Source organism: Saimiri boliviensis, chromosome 8 (assembly GCF_048565385.1).
Source record: "Saimiri boliviensis isolate mSaiBol1 chromosome 8, mSaiBol1.pri, whole genome shotgun sequence".
Taxonomy (NCBI): domain Eukaryota; kingdom Metazoa; phylum Chordata; class Mammalia; order Primates; family Cebidae; genus Saimiri; species Saimiri boliviensis.
The window spans coordinates 12,527,851-12,552,948 of record NC_133456.1 but is presented as its reverse complement, the minus strand read 5'-3'; the positions used below and the strand labels follow the sequence as shown (position 1 = coordinate 12,552,948).

The 25,098-nt window shown below is 48.0% G+C and overlaps 2 protein-coding genes across 2 annotated transcripts in view; one reads left to right on the top strand and one right to left on the bottom strand.

Annotated features, from left to right (window-relative positions):
• Window positions 1–1,137: 1,137 nt before the first annotated feature.
• On the bottom strand, window positions 1,138–13,119 carry CIMIP7 (ciliary microtubule inner protein 7). The gene is made up of 4 exons (XM_003936669.3): window positions 13,004–13,119; window positions 11,438–11,551; window positions 2,596–2,652; window positions 1,138–1,556 (listed from the first exon to the last, which is right to left on the bottom strand). The coding sequence occupies exons 1-4, from the start codon at window positions 13,028–13,030 to the stop codon at window positions 1,140–1,142; spliced, it is 615 nt and encodes a 204-aa protein (XP_003936718.1). The 5' UTR covers window positions 13,031–13,119; the 3' UTR covers window positions 1,138–1,139.
• A 6,388-nt stretch (window positions 13,120–19,507) lies between these two features.
• The window catches only part of IHO1 (interactor of HORMAD1 1), a 53,239-nt gene continuing 47,648 nt past the window's right edge, over window positions 19,508–25,098 (top strand). Inside the window, exon 1 of the mRNA XM_039477451.2 lies at window positions 19,508–19,553. The gene's annotated coding sequence lies outside the window, so the exon portion shown is untranslated. The remainder of the gene's footprint in view (window positions 19,554–25,098) is intronic.

The following is a 25,098-nucleotide window of genomic DNA, read 5'->3' as shown; positions in this document are numbered from 1 at the left end:
GAGTGCGGACCCTGGTGTGAACTCCCTTCTTGCTTCCACTGCTCCTGCCCTCCTTTGGGGGTCTCAATGCTCCTAAGGATGAGGATCCAGAAGGAGCCTCTTGGATCTGGTCTGTGTTCCCAAAGTGATTTGGTGTATTAGTTTCATCTAAGCCTCAGCTTCTTCTTTGGCAACATGTGATGACAGCACCTCCTTACAGTCCTGGTATTAGAGAGCACTAGGACAGTAAACAAGGGCTGTCATCACATGTCACCAAAGGATGGCAGGATAGGATGACCAGAGAAGTGCTCAGAAAACACCACAGGGTTAGGAAGACCTCCAGATCCAAGTTACAGAGTGTCTCCTCAGGGTCTCGGCTCACCCTGCTTACAGGGAGGGGTGGTTCAGTGGGTTCTGTGGCCCAGGGCAGTCTCCTGTCTCAGCTGTGGGGCAGCCATTTCTTGGACAGGACTGTGTGGCCACCCAACAAACTCCTCAAAGGCAGCTGCCTCCTGAGAAAGCTACCCACTCTTCCCTCTTCCAGCCTCTGCTGCCTACTGGTAGGGGTCTCTGGGATCTGCTTTCCCCATAGCTACACTGAGTACTTGGCCTGCCTCCCCAGTGAGCCTTTCATTCTAGGCTGAAGCACCTAGGAAGTCAGTGGCCTGCAGTATATTTGCACATTTTCTGGCAAGCTGGCAGAGGAAACCAACACAGAGATGCCTCTGTTTGGGGGAATAGGCTATTTCCTAGAGGAGAAAGGTTGTGGGGAAGATAGCCACTCCTCTGCCTTCCTAAGGAGCCCTCCCTCAGGGTCATCCCCTCCACCCTATCACCTGCTCTGTCCTGACTTCAACTTAGGCTGGGGATGGCCCTCTATTCTTCCTCTCTACAGCTGGATTTGCTGCAAGAACAGAGTAGTACTCGGGGCCCTGGAACCCACTTGCTGTGGCTATGGCAACCCTCCTGGACTCTTAGCCTCTTGCAAACCCTACCCTTTTTCACTTAGTGGCAGGGCTCCCAGAGCAGTACCTCCCATGCCCAGCACAAAAACACCATGGGCATAAGTGCCATAGGAGGCCTGCACAGGACCTGGCAGCCCACTACTACCTTTCAGCCTCTAATACATCTTGGGCTGCAATCACAGACAGGCTGCTGTGTCAGCTGTCCTTTTTTAATGCTCTGGACCAGTTTAGACACTCAGAGACCCCAGCATGAAGGTAGTGCTGCAGCAGCTTGGGTCTTGGGATCCCTGGGAGGTCAGGCAGTGTGTCGGTGACTAGCGCCTGGGGCCCTACCTTGTAGCTGCCACAGTGGCCACCCCGGGATGGGTAGCAGAAGTTCTGCTGGTAGGTGGTCCTAGCATGGGAAGGCTGGACCTGCACAAAGTGGATGAGGCGCTGGGGGAGGCCACTGAGTCCTGGGCCTGGTCGGAAATCAGCCTGGTAAGAAGATTCCAGGGGCCCTTGCTGGCGCAACTCCATCTCACAGGGTGCCCAGCGCAGGAAGGTGTGCCGCTGCCACAGGCGCTCCAGGTCCTTCCGCCTTCCGATTCCCTGCAGCAGGCAGTAGGGGCCCTCCTCAACGGTACGGGCCCTTGGCCCATATTCCTGGCCCCAAGCACCTTCTTGGGCCCCTCCTAACCCAAGTCTGCTTGGTGATGTCTGTACTATGCCTGGCTGTCTTGGCCTATACCCTGGCCTCCTTGGTCTGCCTCCCCAGTGATATGTTTCTTTCTTTTTTTTTTTTTTTTTTTGAGACGGAGTTTCGCTCTTGTTACCCAGGCTGGAGTGCAATGGCGTGATCTCGGCTCACCGCAACCTCCGCCTCCTGGGTTCAGGCAATTCTCCTGCCTCAGCCTCCTGAGTAGCTGGGATTACAGGCACGTGCCACCACGCCCAGATAATTTTTTGTATTTTTAGTAGAGACGGGGTTTCACCATGTTGACCAGGATGGTCTCGATCTCTTGACCTCGTGATCCACCCGCCTCGGCCTCCCAAAGTGCTGGGATTACAGGCTTGAGCCACCGCGCCCAGCCTTTTTTTTTTTTTTTTTTTTAAGATGGAGTCTTGCTCTGTTGCCCAGGCTGGAGTGCAGTTGTGCCATCTCAGCTCACTGCAACCTCTGCGTCCTGGGTTCAAGCGATTCTGCCTCAGCCTCCCAAGGGGCTGGGACTACAGGCATGTGCTGCCAGGCCCAGCTAACTTTTGCATTTTTAGTAGAGATGGGGTTTCACCGTGTTGGCCAGGCTGGTCTTGAACTCCTGACCTCGTGTTCCATCTGCCTCAGCCTCCCAAAGTGCTGAGATTACAGGCCTGAGCCACCATGCCTGGCCTGATGACTTTCATTCTAAGGCGAAGCACCCAGAGAGTCAGTGGCCCACTGGATATTTGCACATTGTCTGGAAAGCTGGCAGAGGAAACCAACAGAGAGGCCTCTGTTTGGGGGAGTAAGCTGTTTCTTAGAGGAGAAAGTTTGTTGGGGAAGATAGCCACTCCTCTGCCTTCATAAGGAGCCCTCCCTCAGGGTCATCCCCTCCACCCTACCGCCTGCTCTGTCCAGACTTCAGCATAGGCTGGGAGACTGCCTGCCATTCTTCCTTTCTTCAGAACTCACTTTGTCAAAGGAAGTACGGTTGTCATGCTTGGAGAAGAAGTGTTGCTGCGCCGGCTCCTTGAAAGATATTGAGAAAGGAGGTGAATGGGGAAAATAATGCTTATTTACCCGCCCTTACCTGGATCACTGCCCCAGGGTCCCTAATGGAGGGAAGTCACCAGGAGCCACTGCCCCTAAGCTGCTTAACTGCCAACAGACAAAGGGCAGAGACTAATTAAAGCAACATTTCAGTCCTGGGATATCTCATCCTGGGACTTGCCCTGAAGCAGAAGCATCTGGAACCCTCATTGAGGAGGGTCCTGAGGCATCTTCCAGGACATCCTGCCATCAGGGGAGCAGCGGCTGAGTTTCAAGTTGGGCCTTAACTCTTGATTGCCCATGACTTGAGTCCTCTCCTCTCCTGCATCCACATTTACTCCCTCATCAGCATACCCAGGTTCTTGGCCCTAAATGCTATCTGAAAACTGGAATTTCTATCTCCAGCTTGAGCTTTCTCCTGAACTCTGGACTCAATAAACTATTCCTTACTCCACATCTCCATGTAAATGCCTCCAAACATATGCCTGAGCTTTGCGTTAGCCCCAGACACACTCTACTACAGCCTCCTCCAGCTTAGACCACAGCAGCCAGATCCCATCAAACACCTTGAGTCCCCTTAATTCTCTTCTCTCATACCTCACATTGAAGGTGTCAGTATCCTGTTGATATTGTGGTCAAAATGTACTCAGGACCAGACCACTTCTCAGCATGCCAACTGTTTTCCCTGGTCCAAGCCACCTTCCTCTCCTGCCTGAATTTTTCCAAGAGCTTCCTACCTGGTGTCCCTGCTTTCAAACTTGCCCCTCCAGTCTGTTGTCCACTTAGCAGCCAGCATATTCCGTTAGTACATAAATGAGATCACATCTCATTTGCTGAAAATTCACAACAATTCCTCCTGTTTGTGATAGCCAAAGTCATCATAGTGGTCTGTGAGACCCACATGATATTTGGTCCTTTTGTTATCTCCAGCCACACTGGTTTCCCCACTGCTCCTGGGAAATACCAGGTGCTTCCACTCAGGGTTTTGTGCCACCTGTTTCTTCTCCTGGTCATATAATTTCCTCACACTTCCCTCTTCCTTCCTTGAGCACTATGCCAATAGTTCTATCACCCTAACCCTGCATTTTTCTTTTTTTTTTTTTTTTGAGATGGAGTTTCACTCTTGTTACCCAGGCTGGAGTGCAATGGCGCGATCTCAGCTCACCGCAACCTCCGCCTCCTGGGTTCAGGCAATTCTCCTGCCTCAGCCTCCTGAGTAGCTGGGATTATAGGCACACGCCACCATGCCCAGCTAATGTTTTGTATTTTTAGTAGAGACGGGGTTTCACCATGTTGACCAGGATGGTCTCGATCTCTTGACCTCGTGATCCACCCACCTCGGCCTCCCAAAGTGCTGGGATTACAGGCTTGAGCCACCACGCCCGGCCTAACCCTGCATTTTTCACCTGCTAACTATATGATTCTTTTTTTTTTTTTTTAAAGATGGGGTTTCACCATATTGGTCAGGCTGGTTTTGAACTCCTGACCTCAGGTGATCCTCCCACCTCACCCTCCCAAAGTGCTGGGATTACAGGCGTGAGCCACCACGCCTGGCTTTATATGATTCTATAATATGTTGTTGCCCCTGCCCCGATTAGAACATCTCATGCACCCCATTAGAACATAAGCTTCTTGTAGGCAAAGGTGGTCTGTCTTGCTCACATCTGTAACTCCAGCACTGAGAATAATGCCTGACACTGTGCTCAGTAAATGTTGCTGTCAAATCAGTGAACAGGCTGTGGCTCACACCTGTAATCCCAGCACTTTGGGAAGCTGAGGCAGGTGGATCACTTGAGGTCAGGAGTTTGAGACCAGCCTGGCCAACATAGTGAAACCCCGTTTCTACTAAAAATACAAAAATTAGGCCGAGTGTGGTGGCTCACACCTGTAATCTCAGCACTTTAGGAGGCCAAGGCGGGCAGATCACTTGAGGTCATGAGTTCAAGACCAACCTGGCCAACATGGTGAAACCCCATCTCTACTAAAACGCACAAAAAAATTAGCTGGGCGTGGTGGTGCCCACCTGTAATCCCAGCTACTCAGGAGGCTGAGGTGGGAGAATCGCTTAAACCTGGAGGCAGAGGTTGCAGAGATCTGAGATCACGCCACTGTACTCCAGCCTGGGCAACTCTGTCTTTAAAAAAAAAAAAAAAATTAATGAACAGGGACAGAAAGTCCTGGCCCCATGGCATTTACTTTGGCTCAGTTGGAGCTAGAGACCCTTGCTCCCCTCCTAGGCAGAGAAAGAGCATCTCTTAGGCCTCCAGACTTCAGCAGGAATCTGTCCCAAGAGCACCTTCTTGCCTTGTGCCTGGGTTCTGCCCTCAGAGCCATTCCCTCCCAGCCACTCAGCTTCTTCTGCTGTAGACCTGAAGTGGCCAGATCTAGTAAGGTCAGGCTTGGCTGGCTTGGGAGTACAGGTAAGGGCTGAAAGCAGGTTCCTAGATAAAATGCTCCATCCTATATACTTGAACCAGAATAAGGGTAGAGATTACTGAGTGTGTGTTTAAGAGTTCCCTTTTTAGGACCGCCTGCCTTAGACAGTCCAGTGGTAGTCTTCAAGCAGAATGAAAACTCGAAGAAGATGGGAAACTTTCATTCCTCAAAAAGCAAGCTGAGATCAGGCACAGTGGCTCATACCTGTAATCCTAGCACTTTGAGAGGCCGAGACAGGTTGATCGCTTGAGGCCAGGAGTTCGAGACCAGCCTGGCCAACATGGTGAAACCTCGTCTCCACCAAAAATACAAAAATTAGCTGGGTGTGGTGGTGGGTGCCTGTAATCCCAGCTACTGGGGAGGCTGGGGCAGGAGAATTGCTTGAACTCGGGTGGCGGAGGTTGCAATGAGTGGAGATCTCACCACCGCACTCCATACTTGGCGAGAGAGACTCCGTCTCCAAAAAAAAAAAAAAAAAAAAAAAAAAGCAAGCTAAGGCTGAGTGCAGTGGCTCACACCCATAATCCCCGGACTTTGAGAGGCCAAGGAGAAAGGATTGCTTGAGCACAGGAGTTCAAGACCAGCCTGGGCAGCATGGCAAGACTCCCAGACCACATCTCTACAAAAAAAAAGTAACAAATTAGCCAGGTGTGGTGGCACATACCTGTGGTCCCAGCAACTAGGAAGGCTGAAGCGGAAGGATCACTTGAGCTTAAGAGGTTAAGGATGCAATGAGCCATTATCACGCCACTGCGAACCAAGCTACAGGCTAGGAGAAAGTATCTACAAACCATGTATCAAACAGAAGACTAGAATATATAAAGAATTCTCTCAACAGTAAAATCACAATCTAGTTAGAAAATGGACAAACATGAAGACATCTAACCAAACAAGATTTACAGATGACAAATAACATATGAAAAGATACTCATCGCCGGGCGTGGTGGCTCAAGCCTGTAATCCCAGCACTTTGGGAGGCTGAGGCGGGTGGATCAGGAGATCAAGAGATCAAGACCATCCTGGTCAACAAGGTGAAACCCCATCTCTACTAAAAATACAAAACATTAGGTGGGCATGGTGGTGCGTGCCTGTAATCCCAGCTACTCAGGAGGCTGAGGCAGGAGAATTGCTTGAACCCAGGAGGCGGAGGTTGCGGTGAGCCGAGATCGCGCCATTGCACTCCAGCCTGGGTAACAAGAGCGAAACTCCGTCTCGAAAAAAAAAAAAAAAAAGAAAAGATATACATCATTAAACATCAGGGAAATTCAAATTGAAACTGCAATAAAGTATCACCACACAGCTATCAGAATAACTACAACTGAAAATAGAAACACCACCAGGTGTTGGTGAGAATGCAGAGAAACCAGTTCATTCATGCACTGCTGGTGGGAATATAAAATGGTAAAGCCATTCTCAAAAACAGGTTGGCAATTTCTTTTAAAAACTACATATGCAACTACCATATGACCCAGCAATTGTATTCCTGGGCATTTATCCCAGAGAGACAAAAGCTTATGTTCAACCAAAGATCTATAGACAAATATTCATAACAGCTTTATTTGTATAAGCCAAAAACTAGAATCAGGTCAGATATCCTTTAACAGATGAATGTTTAAACAAACCAGTACATGTGTATCAAGGAATACTACTCAGTAATGAAAATAAATGAACAATTGAGGAACACAATAACTTGGATGAATCTTTAGGAAATTATGCTGCAAAAATAGCCAGTCTCCAAAGGTTGCATATTGTATTATTCCATTTATATAACTTTTTTTGAGACAAGGTTTCACTTTGTTGCCAGGCTGGAGTGCAATCATAGTTCACTTCAGCCTTGACATCCTGGGCTAATTTTTTTATTTTTGGTAGAAATGGGGTTTCACCGTGTTGGCCAAGCTGGTCTCGAACTCCTGACCTCAAGTGAGCCACCCACCTTGGCCTCCCAAAGGGTTGGGATTACAGGTGTGAGCCACTGTGGTCAAAATTTTATAGCTCTTTTTTTTTTTTTTTTTTTTTTTTAGATGGAGTTTTAGCTCTTGTTACCCAGGCTGGAGTACAATGGCGCGATCTCGGCTCACCGCAACCTCTGCCTCCTGGGTTCAGGCAATTCTCCTGCCTCAGCCTCCTGAGTAGCTGAGATTACAGGCACGTGCCACCATGCCCAGCTAATTTTTTGAATTTTTTTTTTAGTAGAGACAGGGTTTCACCATGTGGACCAGGATGGTCTCGATCTCTTGACCTTGTGATTCACCTGCCTCGGCCTCCCAAAGTGCTGGGATTTCAGGCTTGAGCCACTGTGCCCGGCCCAATTTTATAGCTCTTAATACACACACACACACACGCACACACACACACAGAGTAAAACCGGGGGGAAATTTGAATGAACTTTAGTGATTATATCAATCAATGTCAATGTCCTGGTTGTGATATTGTACTATAGCTTTGCAAAATGTTACCATTAAAGGTAACCAGGCAAAGTGTAGAAGAGATCTCTATTATTTTTTACAACAGCTTATAAATTGATAATGACTTCAATGAAAGTTTTGATTAAAATAAAATCTAGGCATCTTGGGCAAGTTTCAATTGACCCCCAAATTTCTACCCTGTGTCTATCCTCAGCTACAGGATTGTACATAGCCCCAGAATGTACATATCTTTCCTGTCAGAGTCACCTCTGACTGGAAATTCACTATTCCTACAGTGGCAGGATAATTTGTTGATGCCCACTGAGTTTTGTTCTCTCAAAACTGTGGAAGCTTGGTGAGAAGCACAGTCATTTCCTTTCTGAGTATTCTTTTTTTTTTTTTTTTATTTTTGAGACGGAGTTTCGCTCTTGTTACCCAGGCTGGAGTGCAATGGCGCGATCTCGGCTCACCGCAACCTCCGCCTCCTGGGTTCAGGCAATTCTCCTGTCTCAGCCTCCTGAGTAGCTGGGATTACAGGCACGTGCTACCATGCCCAGCTAATTTTTTGTATTTTTAGTAGAGACGGGGTTTCACCATATTGACCAGGATGGTCTCGATTTCTTGACCTCGTGATCCACCCGCCTCGGCCTCCCAAAGTGCTGGGATTATAGGCTTGAGCCACCGCGCCCGGCCCCTTTCTGAGTATTCTTGCCCTGAAAAGAATAATCACTAGCATCTTTGTTTCTTAACCATTCACAGCTCCTTTTCGATGAAGGTGGTAAAATCCATGGTTTCTGAGCAGGTAGAGTTAAGACTGTGATTCTATCTTTTTTTTTTTTTTTTTTGAGACAGAGTTTCGCTCTTGTTACCCAGGCTGGAGTGCAATGGCACGATCTCGCTCACCGCAACCTCCGCCTCCCAGGTTCAGGCAATTCTCCTGCCTCAACCTCCTGAGTAGCTGGGATTACAGGCACGTGCCACCATGCCCAGCTAATTTTTTTTTGTATTTTTAGTAGAGACGGGGTTTCACCATGTTGACCAGGATGGTTTCGATCTCTTGACCTCGTGATCCACCCTCCTCGGCCTCCCAAAGTGCTGGGATTACAGGCTTGAGCCACCGCGCCTGGCTAAGACTGTGATTCCATCTTAAGAGACCTTGGAAGAGAGGTGGTTTTCTTTGGAAGGGGCAGCATTTGTATGTGGCAGGGCTAAGGACCCCTGTAGAGGCTGGGCAGTCTTCAATAAGAGAGGAGCCTCTTTGGGAAACTGAGAGGTGGGATGACAGCAGGGGCCCAGCAATCATGGAACCACAGGCGAAGAACCTGCCCCTAACCAGACAAGACTCTTATCCAACCTGAGAAACCAAGAGGACCAGAATTATATTTCCCAAGAATTAGGAAGGTAAAGGCTAGAAATAGACTAATCTGCTTTAGAAGAAAACAATGAAAAAGAAGAAAAAAGAATTTTCTTGCATCTGAATGTCATGGACAAAAATTTTACAAACCAAAGAAGAATGGATGCTACATCTTGGAAAGGCTTTAAATAATAGCTAGAATTTGTCAGCTGAAACCTGATACCTCTCAGCCAGTGCAAAAAGAAAATGTGCAACTTCCAGGCCGGGTGCAGTGGCTCAAGCCTGTAATCCCAGCACTTTGGGAGGCCGAGGAGGGTGGATCACGAGGTCAAGAGATCGAGACCATCCTGGTCAACATGGTGAAACCCCATCTCTACTAAAAATACAAAAAATTTGCTAGGCATGGTGGCGCATGCCTGTAATCCCAGCTACTCAGGAGGCTGAGGCAGGAGAATTGCCTGAACCCGGGAGGCAGAGGTTGCGGTGAGCCAAGATCGCGCCATTGCACTCCAGCCTGGGTAACAAGAGCGAAACTCCGTCTCAAAAAAAAAAAAAAAAAAAAAAAAAAAAAAAAAAAAAAAAAGAAAATGTGCAACTTTCCTGAGTGGTCCTGTTAGTTAAAACAGTTTTAGACCTAAAATGGAACAGGAGATTTGACATTTATGTAGCCTGAATCCAAGACACACAGATTATGCTAGTTAGGGGTGCTGATAATGCTAGTAAATTATTTATGTAACAAGTCCTTACATTGATCAGCAGCCAAAACATGTCTCTTACATGTCTGTTCATGAGGAATGAGTTTAACAGATTGATCGGATGTTCCAGTCTCTCAGAGGAGAGCTGCCACCGAGGGCAATAACAAGCATACAGCAGGAAGTCTCTGGATTGCTTCTCTTCCTGCACTACCCAGATACCATCACTCTCAAAAGGGAGATGGCCCTGGATAAACGTCTGGAGCTGCATCTGGGCCTGGCTTGGTAGGCTGTGCTAGGCAGTCCTTGCAAGTGTATATGCTAAGGAAGTTCAGTTCCATAAAATAGCAGCCTCCAGGACCCTGCTCTCAGCCTGGGAAAGCAATTCATAGAAAATCCAGATGGCAGATCAAGTAGGACCTGGCAAGATGCTAGGAAGCAAGAAGGTGCCTTGTGTGGTGCCTGTTTCAGGCACCATTCAGATCCCTCTGGGCCTTCCTCTACCAGCTGTTGCTCTGGAGGCTGACTTGACTGCACTCAACACCAGGCTCCCTGTCCTGGCTACCAGGGATCCCTGGGAGGAAATGGAGGAAAAGAGAGAGGAGGTGTTTCTTCTCTTGGCTCCCTCCTAGGCCACCTCCCACCTGGCTATGTCTCTTTACCTGGGATCACTGCTTCTGTCAGGGTGACCCTTTCCATGCCTTTCTCTCCTTCTCGATTCTAGGAGCCATGCCTCCCCCTTGTCCCTTTGGGTTCTTTGGTACACACCACTTGGTGTTAACAGCCTGTGAGACTGCCTTTACCTGAGGCTGTCACACCCAATGCTTTGTAAACATATCCTTCTGAGTTCTGTTGCTTTGAGTATCCTTTTTACTATTGTGACTGTGATTTATTTATTTATTTTTATTTTATATATTTTTATTTTTTTGAAATGGAATCTCGCTCTGCTGCCCAGGCTGGCGTGCAGTGGTGCAATCTTGGCTCACTGCAACTTCTGTCTCCCAGGTTCAAGTGATTCTGCCTACCTCAGTCTCCCAAGTAGGTGGGATTACAGGTGTGCACTACCGTGCCTGGCTAATTGCTTTCTTTCTCTCTTTCTTTCTTTCTTTCTTTTTTTTTTTTTTTTTTTTGTATTTTTAGTAGACACAGGATTTCACCATGTTGGCCAGACTGGTTTCGAGCTCCTGACTTCGAGTGATCCGCCTGCCTTGGCCTCCCAAAGTGCTAGGATTACAGGCGTGAGCCACCTTGCCCTGCCGTGACCCTGATTTACGATACACAGTGCCCCTTCCTTGTCTCCAGGCCTGTAAGCAGTAAAGGGCCTGTGGCCCTATATCCCTTTCCTGTTCTCTAGAAGCCTATTACAACCACTCTAGGCCACCTCTGCCATCACTCCTTTCCAGTATTCCCCGGCCAAATGTGCAGGCCAGTACCCAGCCGCCTCCTGTACTACTTCCCTGACCAGAGTAGGCCTCCTATTAATTTCCAAGGCCCTAGACTGTGAAGCTGGCTATGGGATGGACCATGGGCTTTGTTAGCATCAAGGAATCTGAATATGAAGGTAGTTGTCAGAAAAACTCAAGGCTTACTTCCTGGCTTCTAGAGGTTCTCTGCCCATAGCTACCCACCCCAGCTGGGCCCTTGCCCTTTGCTCATTTAGAAGGGCAGTGAGCAAAATGGTTCAGTTTGGTACTCACTCTTTTCCACCCTGTCTGTAGGGGAAAGATCTGACATCTCAGAGAAGAGAGGTAAAGCCTGTCCCAGGGATAGCTGGCCCCAGCTAGCTGTCAGTACAGCCATTAAAGGGCTGGGGATGGGTTCTGGGAGAGGCAAGAACTGGTCCAGTTACCCCCATTGCCTTCAGGTCTGCCTTGTACCTGACATCGCTGCAGGAACACTGCTGGAGGCTGGGGCTTGGCTGCAAGGCGGTATTCTCTAGCACTTTCACTCTTGAATTGGCTTCTGTAGTGCCCATAGAAGCCACTGTTGTGCTATAACAAGACAGGAATGAGGATAAAACTCACTCAAATCACTCAAGTCCTAGCCCTCAGGGCCCCAACGGAGGGTTCCAGGAAAGCCAGACCAGAAGCCCCTCATGGAAGTTCCTGACAGAATAGAAAGAATCTAAGGAGTTAGGATACTCCTGGAGATGGGCCAGTATAGAATTGTCTCCATCCATCATTGGGACAGTTGGCCTCATGGCCTCAGCTGTACTGACCCACTTAGACTATGCATATGTGGGGAAGTGGTGCCATTCATTCAGAGCAGAGATTTGTGGGCAGGTCCACTAATCAGGGGTGTGGTCCTTTCCTAAAGAGTCTGAGAAGAAATCCCCTTTATTGTTCTCGCTGAATTTTTTTTTTTTTTTTTTTTTTTTTTCTTGAAACAGAGTCTTGTTCTGTCACCCCGGCTGGAATACAGTGGCATAATCTCGGCTCACTGCAACCTCCACCTCCTGGGTTCAAGTCATTCTCCTGGCTCAGCCTCCCAAGTACCTGCGACTACAGTTGCCCACCACCATGCCTGGCTAATTTTTGTGTTTGTAGTAGAGACAGGGTTTCTCCATGTCAGCTGGGCTGGTCTCAAACTCCTGACCTCAAATGATCTGCCCACCTTGGCCTCCCAAAATGTTGGGATTACAGGAGTGAGCCACCACACCCAGCCTGGAGATAATTTCAGAGAGAGGAACTGTCAGAAGACAGAAATAGTTGATAGCAACTATCAGAGGTCCAAGAAAGGAGCTGTACCATGCTGATGTCATTAGGCGGACACCCTGTGGGTGATCATGTCTGGGAATGCCTATGGCCCAACCTCTTTGTCCTGAATTCTCTCTGGAGAGGATGAGTATCTGGCCCTCCACAATTATAACCCTGAGCAGAACCTGTCCCAAGCCTGTCCTCTGGCCATCACAGTGGGCTCTTCAATGGGACTAGGAAGTCTTGTATCTTTCCATCCCACTGAAGACGTAGGTCACTTTGTCTATCTATCCTTCTCCTTCAGGAACCCCTCACTCTCTATTCCAGTTAGCTTAACAGTATTTATCAGACCTTTATTGTCTTCCAGGCATGGGGCTGGGCACAGGAAATACAGACGGACAAAAACACAGTCTTTGCCCTCAAAATGTTCCCAGACTAGACAGCAGCCAAACTCCAAAAGCTTGAGGGGCCCAAACAATGAACTAGGAATAAATGGGGTGGCTAGAGGACTAGGAGTTTCCACTGGCTTGCAGGATACCAGGTTGCATGGAAGGGGGCAAAGTGTTAGGAAGACTAGGCAGCATCCAGGGGTGACTTCAAGATGGTAGAGAGGAAGTGGGCAGCTCAGGGTCCTATTCCAGGTTGGACGCCAGATGAAAACCTTTTCACTTCACTCTCACGACTCAGCCAGATTTCGGGTACAACCAGAGGACCAAGGGCCAGGATTAACATAAAGTGCACTCTTACCCAGGAGCCTACTAAAGCACTTTGCATCTTTCCAAGAAGGGAGCAGAAAAGGCAAACTTTCCTTTTGTCTTCTGGAGGATATGTCTTCAGGGAAGAGAATCTCTGGAGGTCAATTTCTTGTTGCTTAGTGACAAGGGAAGGTTGTGACTGCACAATGCTGCTGCTATTTGTTGAGGTAGCACCTGGCCTGTTGCTCCTTTGTCCTTGCTACTCTAGTTCTTCTCTATGAGAAAAACCTTCCCCTTGACGTTCACAGCCTGAAAGAGCCTTATATATAGAAACACATAGGCCTCCATGGTAGAGTCTAATGGATTCGCAGCCAATGAAATATTCAAAGAACATTTTAAATGCGAGCAAATCCTGCATGTAAAAAACTATGCATCCATACTGCCAGGAATATAAATTTAGAAAGCATTCCATGGAGTCAGAAGAAATGTTAAAGAGGTTGGTGGCTTTTAGGATAAAATTACTGCTTCAGAATAGGCTCTACCAATTTATCTCTTAAGAGTTCGTAGTGACTGGGAATCCAATCATGACAGGTGACTGTTACAAGGGGCGAGTAAAGGAATAGGGAATAACAGAAGAACAGAAGAAAGAACATGCAAAGATTTGACATTATGGTTCCATTCTGAGCTACCCTTGAGCAAATTATTGACTGAATCCTCTTTTATTTGTAAAAGAGGGACTTGAACAGTTCACCCGCTTTACTAATCAAAATAAGTTGGCAATCAGCCTCTTAAAATGTGCCAGTAAAACACCCAAGACCCTGCTAGTGTCAATGGCACAAGCCCTAATATCCAGTGTCTACCCCAGTGTAGTCACCCTGGAGAGCCCCTCTCACATGAACTCACAGATATTAAAAGATTCACTGGGCTGGGCTTGGTGGTCCACACCTGTAATCCTAGCAGTTTGGGAGGCCGAAGTGAGCAAATCACTTGAGCCCAGGAGTTCCAGACCAGCCTGGGTAAAATGGCAAACTCTGTCTCTACAAAATATACAAAAATTAACTGAGTGTGGTGGCATATACCTGTAGTCCCAGCTATTTGGGCAACTGAAGTGGGAGGATCACCTAAGCCCAAGGAAGTTGAGGCTAAAGTGAACTCTAATCACACCACTGCACTTCAGTCTGGGTGACAGAATGAGACTCCATCTCAATAAATAAATTAATAAATAAATAAAGGTTCATTGTAGCATCTATATAGGGGGAAAACTGTAAGCAGCCCAAGTGTTCACCGACAGGACAATAAGAGAATTGGGCTATAGATCGGGCACAGTGGCTCACGCCTGTAATTCCAGCATTTTGGGAGGCCAAGGTGGGTGGATTGCCTGAGGTCAGGAGTTTGAGACCAGCCTGGCCAACATAGTGAAACCCCATCTCTACTAAAAATACAAAAAATGAGCTGAGCATGGTGGCAGATGCCTGTAATCCCAGCTACTTGGGAGGCTGAGGCAGGAGAATCACTTGAACCCAGGAGGAGGTTGCAGTGAGCTGAGATCACATTATTGCACTCCAGCCTGGGCAACAAGAGGGAAGCTTGTTCTCTGAAAAAAAGAAAGAAAGAAGGAAAGAAAGAAGAGAGAAAGAGAAAAGAAGAAAGGAAGGAAAGAAGGAAGGAAGGAAGAAAGGGAGGGAGCAAGGGAGGGAGGGAGGGAGAGAAGGAGGGAGGGAGGAAAGAAGGAAATTGGGCTATAGTCACACAGTGAAATTATTGGCATTACTATAAATCGGCTACAGATATTAGAAGCCACAGAGATAAATCTTTTTGTTTGTTTGTTTTTGATTAAATGTCGACCAGGTGTGGTTGCTCACATCTGTAATCCCAGCACTTTGGGAGGTTGAGATGGGCGGATTGTTTGAGCTCAGGAGTTTGAGATCAGCCTAGGCAACATGGTAAAACCCTGTCTCTACCAAATACACAAAATATTAGCTGGGTGTGGTGGCATGCACCTTTGGTTCTGGCTACTCGGGAGGCTGAGGTGGGAGGATCGCCTGAGCCTGGGAAGTGGAGGTTGCAGTAAACGGAGACTGCACCACTGTACTCCAGCCTAGCTGACAGAGTGGGACCCCATCCCCCTGCCAAAAAAGTATCTTAAAGATATTGAGTGAGAGGCCGGGCGCGGTGGCTCAAGCCTGTAATTCCAGCACTTTGGGAGGCCGAGGCGGGTGGATCACGAGGTCAAGAGATCGAGACCATCCTGGTCAACATGGTGAAACCCCGTCTCTACTAAAAATACAAAAAATTAGCTGGGCATGGTGGCGCGTGCCTGTAATCCCAGCTACTCAGGAGGCTGAGGCAGGAGAATTTCCTGAACCCAGGGGGCGGAGGTTGCGGTGAGCCGAGATCGCGCCATTGCACTCCAGCCTGGGCAACAAGAGCGAAACTCCGTCTCAAAAAAAAAAAAAAAAAAAAGATATTCAGTGAGAAAGTCAAGTTGCAGAAAGATGTACAAAGTGGCTGGACGTGGTAGCTCATGCCTGTAATCCCAGCACTTTGGGAGGCTGAGATGGGTGGATCACCTGAGGTCAGGAGTTCAAGACCAGCTTAACCAAAATGGTGAAACCTCATGTTTACTAAAAATACAAAAAACTAGCCTGGCATAGTGGTGGGTGCCTGTAGTCCCAGCTACTCAGGAGGCTTGAGGCAGGAGAATTGGTTGAACCTGGGAGGTGGAGGTTGCAGTGAGCTGAGATCATGTCATTGCACTGTAGCCTGGGCAACAAGATCGAAACTCCATCTTAAAAAAAAAAATATATATATATATATATATATATATACACACACAAAATATGTAATTTATAAAATTGGCTGGGCATGATGGCTCATGCCTGTAATCCCAGCACTTTGGGAGGCCAAGGTTGGCAGACTGCTTGAGCCCAGGAGTTAAAGACCAGCCTGGGCAACATGGCGAAACCCCATCTCTATAAAAAACACAAAAATTAGCCAGACATGGTGGTGTGCACCTGTGGTCCCAACTATTTGGGAAGTTGAGGTGGGAGGATTGCTTGACCCTGGGTGGGTGAGACAGCACTGTGCTACTGCACTCCAGCCTGGGAGACAGAATGAGACCCTGTCTCAAATAAATAAATAAATAAATAAACAAAACAATGCTATGATTTATGGATACAAACATATGAACTGGTTGGGTGTGGTGGGTCACTCCTGTAATCCCCACCTGGGGAGGCCAAGGCAGGCAGGTTGCTTGAGTCCAGGAGTTCAAGATCAGCCTGGTCAACATGATGAGACCCTGTCTCAATTTTTACATAAATAAAATTTTTTTAAAATTTAGTAATTAAAAATAAAAAGCATGCATAAGAATGACAGGCAACAAATATAGGGTAGAAATCACCTGGGGAGGGGAGGAAAAGAAATGGTATCTGGAAGGACAGAATGGAGCTTCAACTCTATCTGTAATGTTTTTATTTTTTATTTTTTTTTGAGACGAAGTCTCACTCTGTCACCCAGGCTACAGTGCAATGGTGCGATCTAGGCTCACTTCAGCCTTCACCTCCTGGGTTCAAGTGATTCTCCTGTCTCAGCCTCCTGAGTAGCTTGGACTATAGGTTCCTGCCACCATGCCCGGCTAACTTACTGTATTTTTAGTAGAGACGGGGTTTCACCATGTTGGCCAGGCTAGTCTCAAATTCCTGACCTCAAGTGATGCACCCACCTCAGCCTCCCAAAGTTCTGGGATTACAGGTGTAAGCCACCGCGTCTGGCCATGTTTTTACTTTATTTATTTATTTAGAGACGGAGTCTCCCTCTGTTGCCCAGGCTGGAGTGCAGTGGCATGATCTTGGTTCACTGCAACCTCCACCTCCTGGGTTCAAACAATTTTCCTGCCTCAGCCTCCCAAGTAGCTGGGACTACAGGCGCTCACCACCATGCCTGGCTAATTTTTGTATTATTATTATTATTATTATTTCTTTATTTTTCAAATGTTTTGTAATATTATTATTTTTTTATATGGAGTCTTGCTCTGTTGCCCAGGCTGGAGTACAGTGGCACAATCTGGGCAGCCTCCACCTCCCGGGTTCAAGCAATTCTCTGCCTCAGCCTCCTGAGTAGCTGGAATTATAGGAACCCGACACTACAACTGGCCTGACTGTTGTAGTTTTAATAGAGATGTGGTTTCACTATCTTGGCCAGGCTGGTCTTGAACTCCTGACCTCATGACCCACCTGCCTCAGCCTCCCAAATTGCTGGGATGACAGGCATGAGCCAGGTACCCGACCAATTTTTGTATTTTTAGTAGAGACAGGGTTTCACCATATTGGTCAGGCTGGTCTTGAACTCCTGACCTCATGATCTGCCCGCCTTGGCCTCCCAAAGTGCTGGGATTACAGGCATGAGCCACCATGCCTAGCCTATTTAATTTTATTAGACAGAGCCTCTCTGTTGCTCAGGCTTCAGTGCAGTGGCATAATCATGGCTCACTGTAACCTCAAACTCCTGAACTCAAGCGATCTTCCCTCCTTGGCCTCCCAAAGTTCTGGAATTATAGGCATGAGCCATGGTGACCAGCCATGTTTTTATTTTTATAGCTTTATTTAGGTATAATTAATACACAATAAACTGCACACATTGAAAATGTACAATTTGATGCATTTCAATATGTGTACACATCTCTGAAACATCACCATCAAGACAGTAAATATGTCCATCACCCCAAGTTTCCTTCTGCCTATTCCTAATCTTTCCTTATGGCCCTCATTTGCCTCAGGCAATGCCATGCCTCTGCTTTCTGTCACTATAGTTTAATTTGCATTTTCTAGAATTTTATATAAATGAAATAACATAGTATATATTCTTTTGTGTTTGGCTTTCACTCAGCATAATTATTTTGAAATTTATCCATGTTGTTGCATCCATTGTTCATTTTTATTGCTTAGTAGTTTTCTATTACATGGATATGCCAAATCTCTCCTCCTGGTTTTTTGAATCCATACTCAAATCAGGTTTTCATCCTCACTACATCACTGTAACTGCTCCTGCCAAGGTCACCCAAAGTTAATTCTAACTCATCTTCCCTGGATACATCCGCAGCATTTGTCATAGCTGATCTCCGCCTCCTCGCTGAAGCAGTTCCAGGTGCCTTCCAGAATGCCTCATTCTCCTGTTGTCTTTCCCTGTCTCCCGACCACGCTCGCTCCAACTCCTTGGCTGCTTTTCCCTCATCTCCCAAGGCCTCTAAACTGGTGTGTCCTAGGGCTCAATCCAATCTCCTTTCCATTTATACTCCATTGGTGATTGCATCCTGTTTTTTGTTCCTTTGAGACGGAGTCTCTTATTGCCCAGGCTGGAGTGCAGTGGCGCAATCTCGGCTCACTGCAACCTCTGCCTCCCGGGTTCAAGTGATTCTCCTGCCTTAGCCTCCCAAGTAGCTGAGATTACAGGCCTGTGCCACCACACCTGGCTAATTTTTTATATCTTTAGTAAAGACGTGGTTTCACCATGTTGGTCAGGCTGGTCTCAAACTCCTGACCTCGTGATCTACCCGCCTCAGCCTCCCAAAGTGCTGGGATTACAGGCATGAGCCACCGCACCCAGCCTGTTTGTTTTTTGAGACAGGGTCTCATTCTGTCGCCCAGGCTGGAGTGTAGCAGCGTTATATTGGCTCACTGCAGCCTCTGCCTCGGGTTCAAGCGATTCCCCGCCTCAGCCTCCTGAGTAGCTGGGACTACGGGCATGTGTCATCTTGCCAAGCTAATTTTTTGTAGAGTTGGGGTTTCACCATGCTGCCCAGGCTGGTCTCAAGCATATTTTTTGCTTTCAGTCATACATAACCACTAGAGGCAGGGTTACATAGATCCCACTGTTCTGGCCTCAGGCCACTCTAGCATCCAGCAGGCCCGGAACCTTAGAGGCTTTCTTGTACTCCTTTCTCTCTCCTCCAGGACCCCGGTTCGATGTCCCCATCTGCCTACAGAGCCTCTCGCCTCAGCTGCTCCCCCTGTCCTGCCCTTGCATCACCCGTGCATCACCCGTGCTCTGGCCCCGGGCCACCAGGTCCATCTCACATGCTGTCGTCACAGGTGGCGCCTCGCCATTGCTGGGGACCAGGGCCTCCTTGTTCTGGGCACATACAGTGAGGTGCAGGTCGAACAACAAGTGAGCAGGTCTGCACGTCAGGTGGGCCGAGGGCGGAAACTCGGGCATGAGCGTGGGGGTAGGGAACGTTGCATGGGATACACGTGGGCTGGGTGTGGCGTGTGGCAGGGTGGCACTAGATAGGTGGCTTGGCGGGGCTCACATTCAGCGCGGTTGAGACCGTTAGGACGGTTAAACAACCGTTAGCTTACTGTCGCGGTGGGGCGGGGCTCTGGGGATGGGACGGAATCCTTATTGGTCAGAGGCGGCCCTGAGGGCGTGCGGTGCGTACCGCCTGTAGGACCATTAGACCAGTAGGACGGTTAAAACCGTTAGCTGCCTATCGCGGCGGGGGCGGGGCCCTGGGACGGGACGGAATCTCTATTGGTCAGAAGAGGACCTGGGGGCGGGGCCTCGCATGCTGTGGGAGCGGCAAAGGGACGCGGCCACCTGGAAGCCAGGTTAGGGCAGCCCCGGTCGGGCGCCGGCCAGCAGCCAGAGGTGGGGACGGGAGGGGTTTAGGCAGGGTGGGCTGGGGAGAGGCGGGGGGAGGGGCTGAGGAGCCGATGGGGCCGTGGGTCTGGGTTCGGGATTCCAGGGGTTCTCCGGGGCTTTCCCGGGACGTTGGTCTTGTAGTCCCTCTCCTGCCCTTTCTTTCTCTGTGGTGACGGCCGCTCTGGCTCTTGAAGGAGGCTTCACTTCTGCGCTTATCCTTGGAGAGCAATTTTCATCGGATTCGCAGGGATCTGCGACCTCCTATCCCAGGTCCCCGCCTGGAGTTAAGGCGTCAGACGCGGTCGGTCAGGGTACAGAGTGAGCGGAGATTCCGAGAAGCCCGCTGGGATTTCTCTTTGATTATGAGTAGGGAAAACCCTGTGAGGCCTCTGGAAAAACATCAGAAGAATTTAATCCAGGGGCTCTGAGTGTGTCTCCAGGTGGAGAAGAGGCGGAAAATGAGAGAGGCCGGCCTGGTGGGACCACAGGGGGCCTGAAGTCTGAGGAAGAGACCTGCTTTTTTCTGCTAGAACTTTCTGCAGTGGAGGAGCGGGAGGGGCACCTGGAGGGCCTCACCTCACGGCCTCGATATTCTCGCAGTAGGCCGGGCGCGGTGGCTCACACCTGTAATCCCACAACTTTGGGAGGCCGAGGCGGGCACACCATGAGGAGGTCAGGAGCTTGAGACCAGCCTGGCCAACATGGCGAAACCCCGTCTCTACTAAAAATACAAAAATTAGCTGGGCGTGGTGGCACGTGCCTGTAATCCCAGCTACTCAGGAGGCTGAGGCAGGAGAATTGCCTGAGCCCAGGAGGCGGAGGTTGCGGTGAGCCGAGATCGCGCCATTGCACTGCAGCCTGGGTAACAAGAGCGAAACTCCGTCTCAAAAAAAAAAAAAAAATGGGGGTGGATGCGGGCATGGTGGCTCACGCCTGTAATCTCAGCACTTTGAGAGGCCGAGATGGGTGGATCATAAGGTAAGAAGATCGAGACCATCCTGGGTAACATGGTGAAACCCTATGTCTACTAAAAATACAGAACATTAGCCGGGCATGGTGGTGGGCGCCTGTAGTTCCAGCTATTCAGGAGGCTGAGCCTGGAGAATCATGTGAACCTGGGAGGCGGAGGTGGCAGTGAGCCGAGATTGCACCACTGCGTTCCAGCCTGGGCGACAGAGCGAGACTCCGTCTCAAAATGGAAAAAAAAAAAAAAAAAAAAAATCTTTCAGTAGAGTTGATGACGGTGGTCAGATGGGGGAGTCTATGCCCCTCAGGGTGGTGGTCTCCCCCTCACGTGTTCCTTCCTCGTACATAGTTTTATTCCTTACATGCACTCAACTTTTTCTGCCCCTACTATTTTTTTTTTTTTTTTTTTTGAGATGGAATCTTGTTCTGTTGCCCAGACTGCAATACAGTGGCATGATCTCGGCTCACTGAAACCTCTGCCTCCCAGATTCAAGTGATTCTTCTGCCTCAGCCTCCCGAGTACCTGGGACTACAGGTGTGTGCTATAAATCCCAGCACTTTGGGAGGCCGAGGCAGGTGAATCCCTTGAGCTCAGGAGCATGAGACCTGCCTGAGCAACATGGAAAAACTGTCTCTACCAAAAATACAAAAAATTACCCGGGCATGGTGGCATGTGCCTGTGGTCTGAGCTACTCAGGAGGCTGAGTTGGGAAGATTGCTTGAACCTAGGAGGTGACGGTTGTGGTGAGCCAAGATATGCACCACACCGTACTCCAACATGGTTGTGAAGCCCTGTCTCAAAAGGATAGAAAACCATATATTTTAAATTTCTGACTAGGCATGTCTACAAAATTTAGTCATAATTTAGTTCCCAAGTTTTTAACTCACTAGACAATAAGTGTTTTTTGAGCACCTATTATGTTTCAGGCATGACTTTTAGGTTCTAGGGATGTAGCAGTAAATAAAAAATTATTGTCCTCAAAGAGCTTAATATTGTAGTAATCATGGATATCTGTAGAGACAGAAAAGAAGTTAATAGAATATATAGTGTATTAGAATGATGATGTGTTGTCGAGAAAAAAAGCAGGGGAGAGCCATAGTGATTATCAAAAGGTTGTAATTTTTTTCCAGACAAGAGTCTCCCTCTCTTGTCCAGGCTGGAGTATAGTGGCACAGTCTTGGCACACTGCAGCATCCGCCTCCCGGGTTCAAGCAATTCTCCTGCCTCAGCCTCCTGAGTAGCTGGGACTACAGGTGTGTGCTACCACATCCAGCTGATTTTTTGCAATTTTTTTTTTTTTTTTTTTTTTTTTTTTTTTAGTAGAGATGGGGTTTCACCATGCTGCCCAGGCTTGTCTCCAACTCCAGGGCTCAGACAATCCTCCTGCCTTGGCCTCCCAAAGTGCTAGGATTACAGGTGTGAGCCACTGCACCTGGCCTAGAGGTAACTATTTTGAATAAGTAATTTGAAAGAGATGGAGTTGTCTGTCATGATGATAACTCAGGGAGGAGTGCACCAAAATGAGGGTGCAGCATGCAAAAGCGACATGAAACTGCTTGTGCCCAGCAAGGGAGAATAACAGTAGGTAGGCCCATAAGAGGCATACAACAGGATATAGATGGGAATGGTGGAGGGCTATGGAGAGATTACAGATACCCTCTAAATAATCATAGAGAATTCTGGCTTTTATTTTGAGTAGGGTAAGAGGAATGGAGGGTTTGAGCAGGGGTTTTGAGCAGTGTGATCTGACTTAGGGTTAGTGTAACTCTGGCTGCTTTGTAGGGAAGAGACTGGAGAGGGACAGGGGTGAAATCAGGGAGAGTAGTTAGTAGGCCATTGTGATAATCCAGGCTGGTGGCAGCAGAGTAGGGTTGCCACATTTAGCAAATAGTACAGGACACCCAGTTGAATTTCAGGTAAACAATATTTTTTGTACAGTATGTCTCACATAACATTGGGAAATTCAGATTTCACTGAATGTTCTATTTTATCTGGCAACCCTCCAGTTGCCAGAAAGGGAGCGAGGAGTGGTCATATTTTGAAGGAATTAGTACAGATTGGATGTGAGATCGAGAAAAGGGAATCGAGGAGGACTTAGATTTTGGCCTGAGCACTTGGAAGATGGAATTGTCGTTAAATGGGAAGAGAGTGTTTAGGAGAAATGATGAGGATCTTGGCTTTTTTTCTTTTAGTCGGAGTCTCGCTCTGTCACCAGGCTGGAGTGCAGTGGCATGATCTCAGCCCACGTCAACCTCTGCCTCCTGGGTTCAAGCAATTCTCCAGCCTCAGCCTCCCAGGTAGCTGGGACTACAGGCTAATTTTTTTGTATTTTTAGTAGAGACAGGGTTTCACCATGTTGGCCAGGATGGTCTCAATTTTTCACCTCGTGATCCGCCTGCCTTAGCCTCCCAAAGTGCTGGGATTACAGGTGTGGCCTGGATCTTGGCTTTGAACATTGTCTTAGTCCGTTTTGTGTTGATATAACTGAATACCACAGCTGGGTGATTTAAATAAATTTATTTCTCACAGTTTTTGAGGCTGGAAAGTTCAATATCAAGGTGCCAGCATCTGGAGCTCACTTTTTTTTTTTTTTTTTTTTTTTTGAGACGGAGTTTCGCTCTTGTTACCCAGGCTGGAGTGCAATGGCGCGATCTCGGCTCACCGCAACCTCCGCCTCCTGGGTTCAGGCAATTCTCCTGCCTCAGCCTCCTGAGTAGCTGGGATTACAGGCACGTGCCACCATGCCCAGCTAATTTTTTGTATTTTTAGTAGAGACGGGGTTTCACTATGTTGACCGGGATGGTCTCGATCTCTCGACCTCGTGATCCACCCGCCTCGGCCTCCCAAAGTGCTGGGATTACAGGCTTGAGCCACCGCGCCGGGCCTGGAGCTCACTTTTATAACAACTCACTCTAGCGATAATGAACTCATTCCTGCATGCACTCCAGTTTATGCACTCACATTAATCTATTCATGAGGGTGGAGTGGAGTCCTCATGGCCTAATGACCTCTTAACAGTTCTACTTTTTTTTTGAGACAGAGTCTCTGTCACCAGGCTGGAGTGCAGTGGTGAGATCTTGTCTCATTGCAACCTCTGACTCCCTGGTTCAAAGTATTCTCCTGCCTCAGCCTCCTGAGTAGCTGGGATTACAGGCATGCACCACCACACCCAGCTAATTCTTGTATTTTTAATAGAGACAGGGTTTCACCATGTTGGCCAGGATGGTCTCTGTCTCCTGACCTTGTAATCTACCTGCCTCAGCCTCCCAAAGTGCTGGGATTATGAACTTCAACACAAGTTTTTGGAGGGGACATAGAAACCATAGCATTTGGCCATGTGGATTCAGCATGTGAAAGCTGCATATATGGAGGGCCAGTTTTTCATATATGGTAGTTCTGGAGGACTGGCTTCTGGGCTTGAGTGTGTGTGGATTTTGATATATCGTTGGGGCTGGGATGTGTTCTGGAACCAATCCCCCACATATCCAGAGGGATAACTGTACTTCCCTTAACTCAGGTTAATGATTACTAGTTATGTGAAGGGATTACCACCCTAATTTTATACTTTCCTTCTAAAAGAATTTTGGTGATGAGGAGCTGTAATCTGAAAGGAGCTTTTTCTGAGAGCTTATGGAGAAAAGTAAGGCAGATGAAATGATGCTTTGTTGGGGAAGATGTTACCAGAAAGGGGTCACTATCCAGACTTCAAGGAAGGGTTCTTGGATCTTTCATGAGAAAATTTGGAGCAAGTCCACACAGAGTAGAGTGAAAGCAAGTTTATTAAGAAAGTAAAGAAGGCTGAGTACTGTGGCTCACGCCCGTAATCCCAGCACTTTGAGAGGCTGAGGCTAGTGGATCAGGAGGTCAGGAGTTCAAGACCAACCTGGCCAAGATGGTGAAATCCTGTCTCTACTAAAAATACAAAAATTAGCTGGGGGTGGTGGCAGGTGCCTGTAATCCCAGCTACTTGGGAGGCTGAGGCTGAGAATTGCTTAAACCTGGGAGGCTGAGGTTGCAGTGAGCCGAGACTGCACTACTGCTCTAGCCTGGGCAACAGAGTGACACTCTGTGTCAAAAAAAAAAAAAAAAAAAAAAAAGGCCAAGCGCAGTGGCTCACACCTGTAATCCCAGCACTTTGGGAGGCCGAGGCAGGCAGATCATGAGGTCAGGAGTTCAATACCAGCCTCGTCAATAAACCTCGTCTCTACTAAAAATACTAAAATTAGCCAGGCGGGTGGTGCGCGCCTGTAATCCCAGCTACTTTAGAGGCTGAGGCAGAAGAATCACTTGAACCCAGGAGGCAGAGGTTGCAGTGAGCCCAGATGGTGCCATTGCACTCCAGCCTGGGCAACAAAGCGAGGCTCCATCTCTTTTTATTTTTTTTAATTTATTTATTTTTATTTAATTTTATTTATTTTAATATATATATTTTACTACTTTGATGGCTTCCATAATCTCAAAAAAAAATGGTGACTCCATAGAACAGCCCCAAAAGCTGCTGGTTGCCTATTTTTATTGTTATTTCTTGATGTATGCTAAACAAG

Excerpts from the sequence above, each read along its gene's own strand:
- CIMIP7 (XM_003936669.3), bottom strand. The coding sequence starts at position 13,030 with ATGCAAAGTGCTTTAGTAGGCTCCTGG. Across the intron at positions 11,552-13,003 it reads GTGCTTTAGTAGGCTCCTGG|CACAACAGTGGCTTCTATGG; the intron begins GTAAGAGTGCAC and ends GTCTTGTTATAG. Across the intron at positions 1,557-2,595 it reads ACCGTACTTCCTTTGACAAA|GGCCCCTACTGCCTGCTGCA; the intron begins GTGAGTTCTGAA and ends ACCGTTGAGGAG.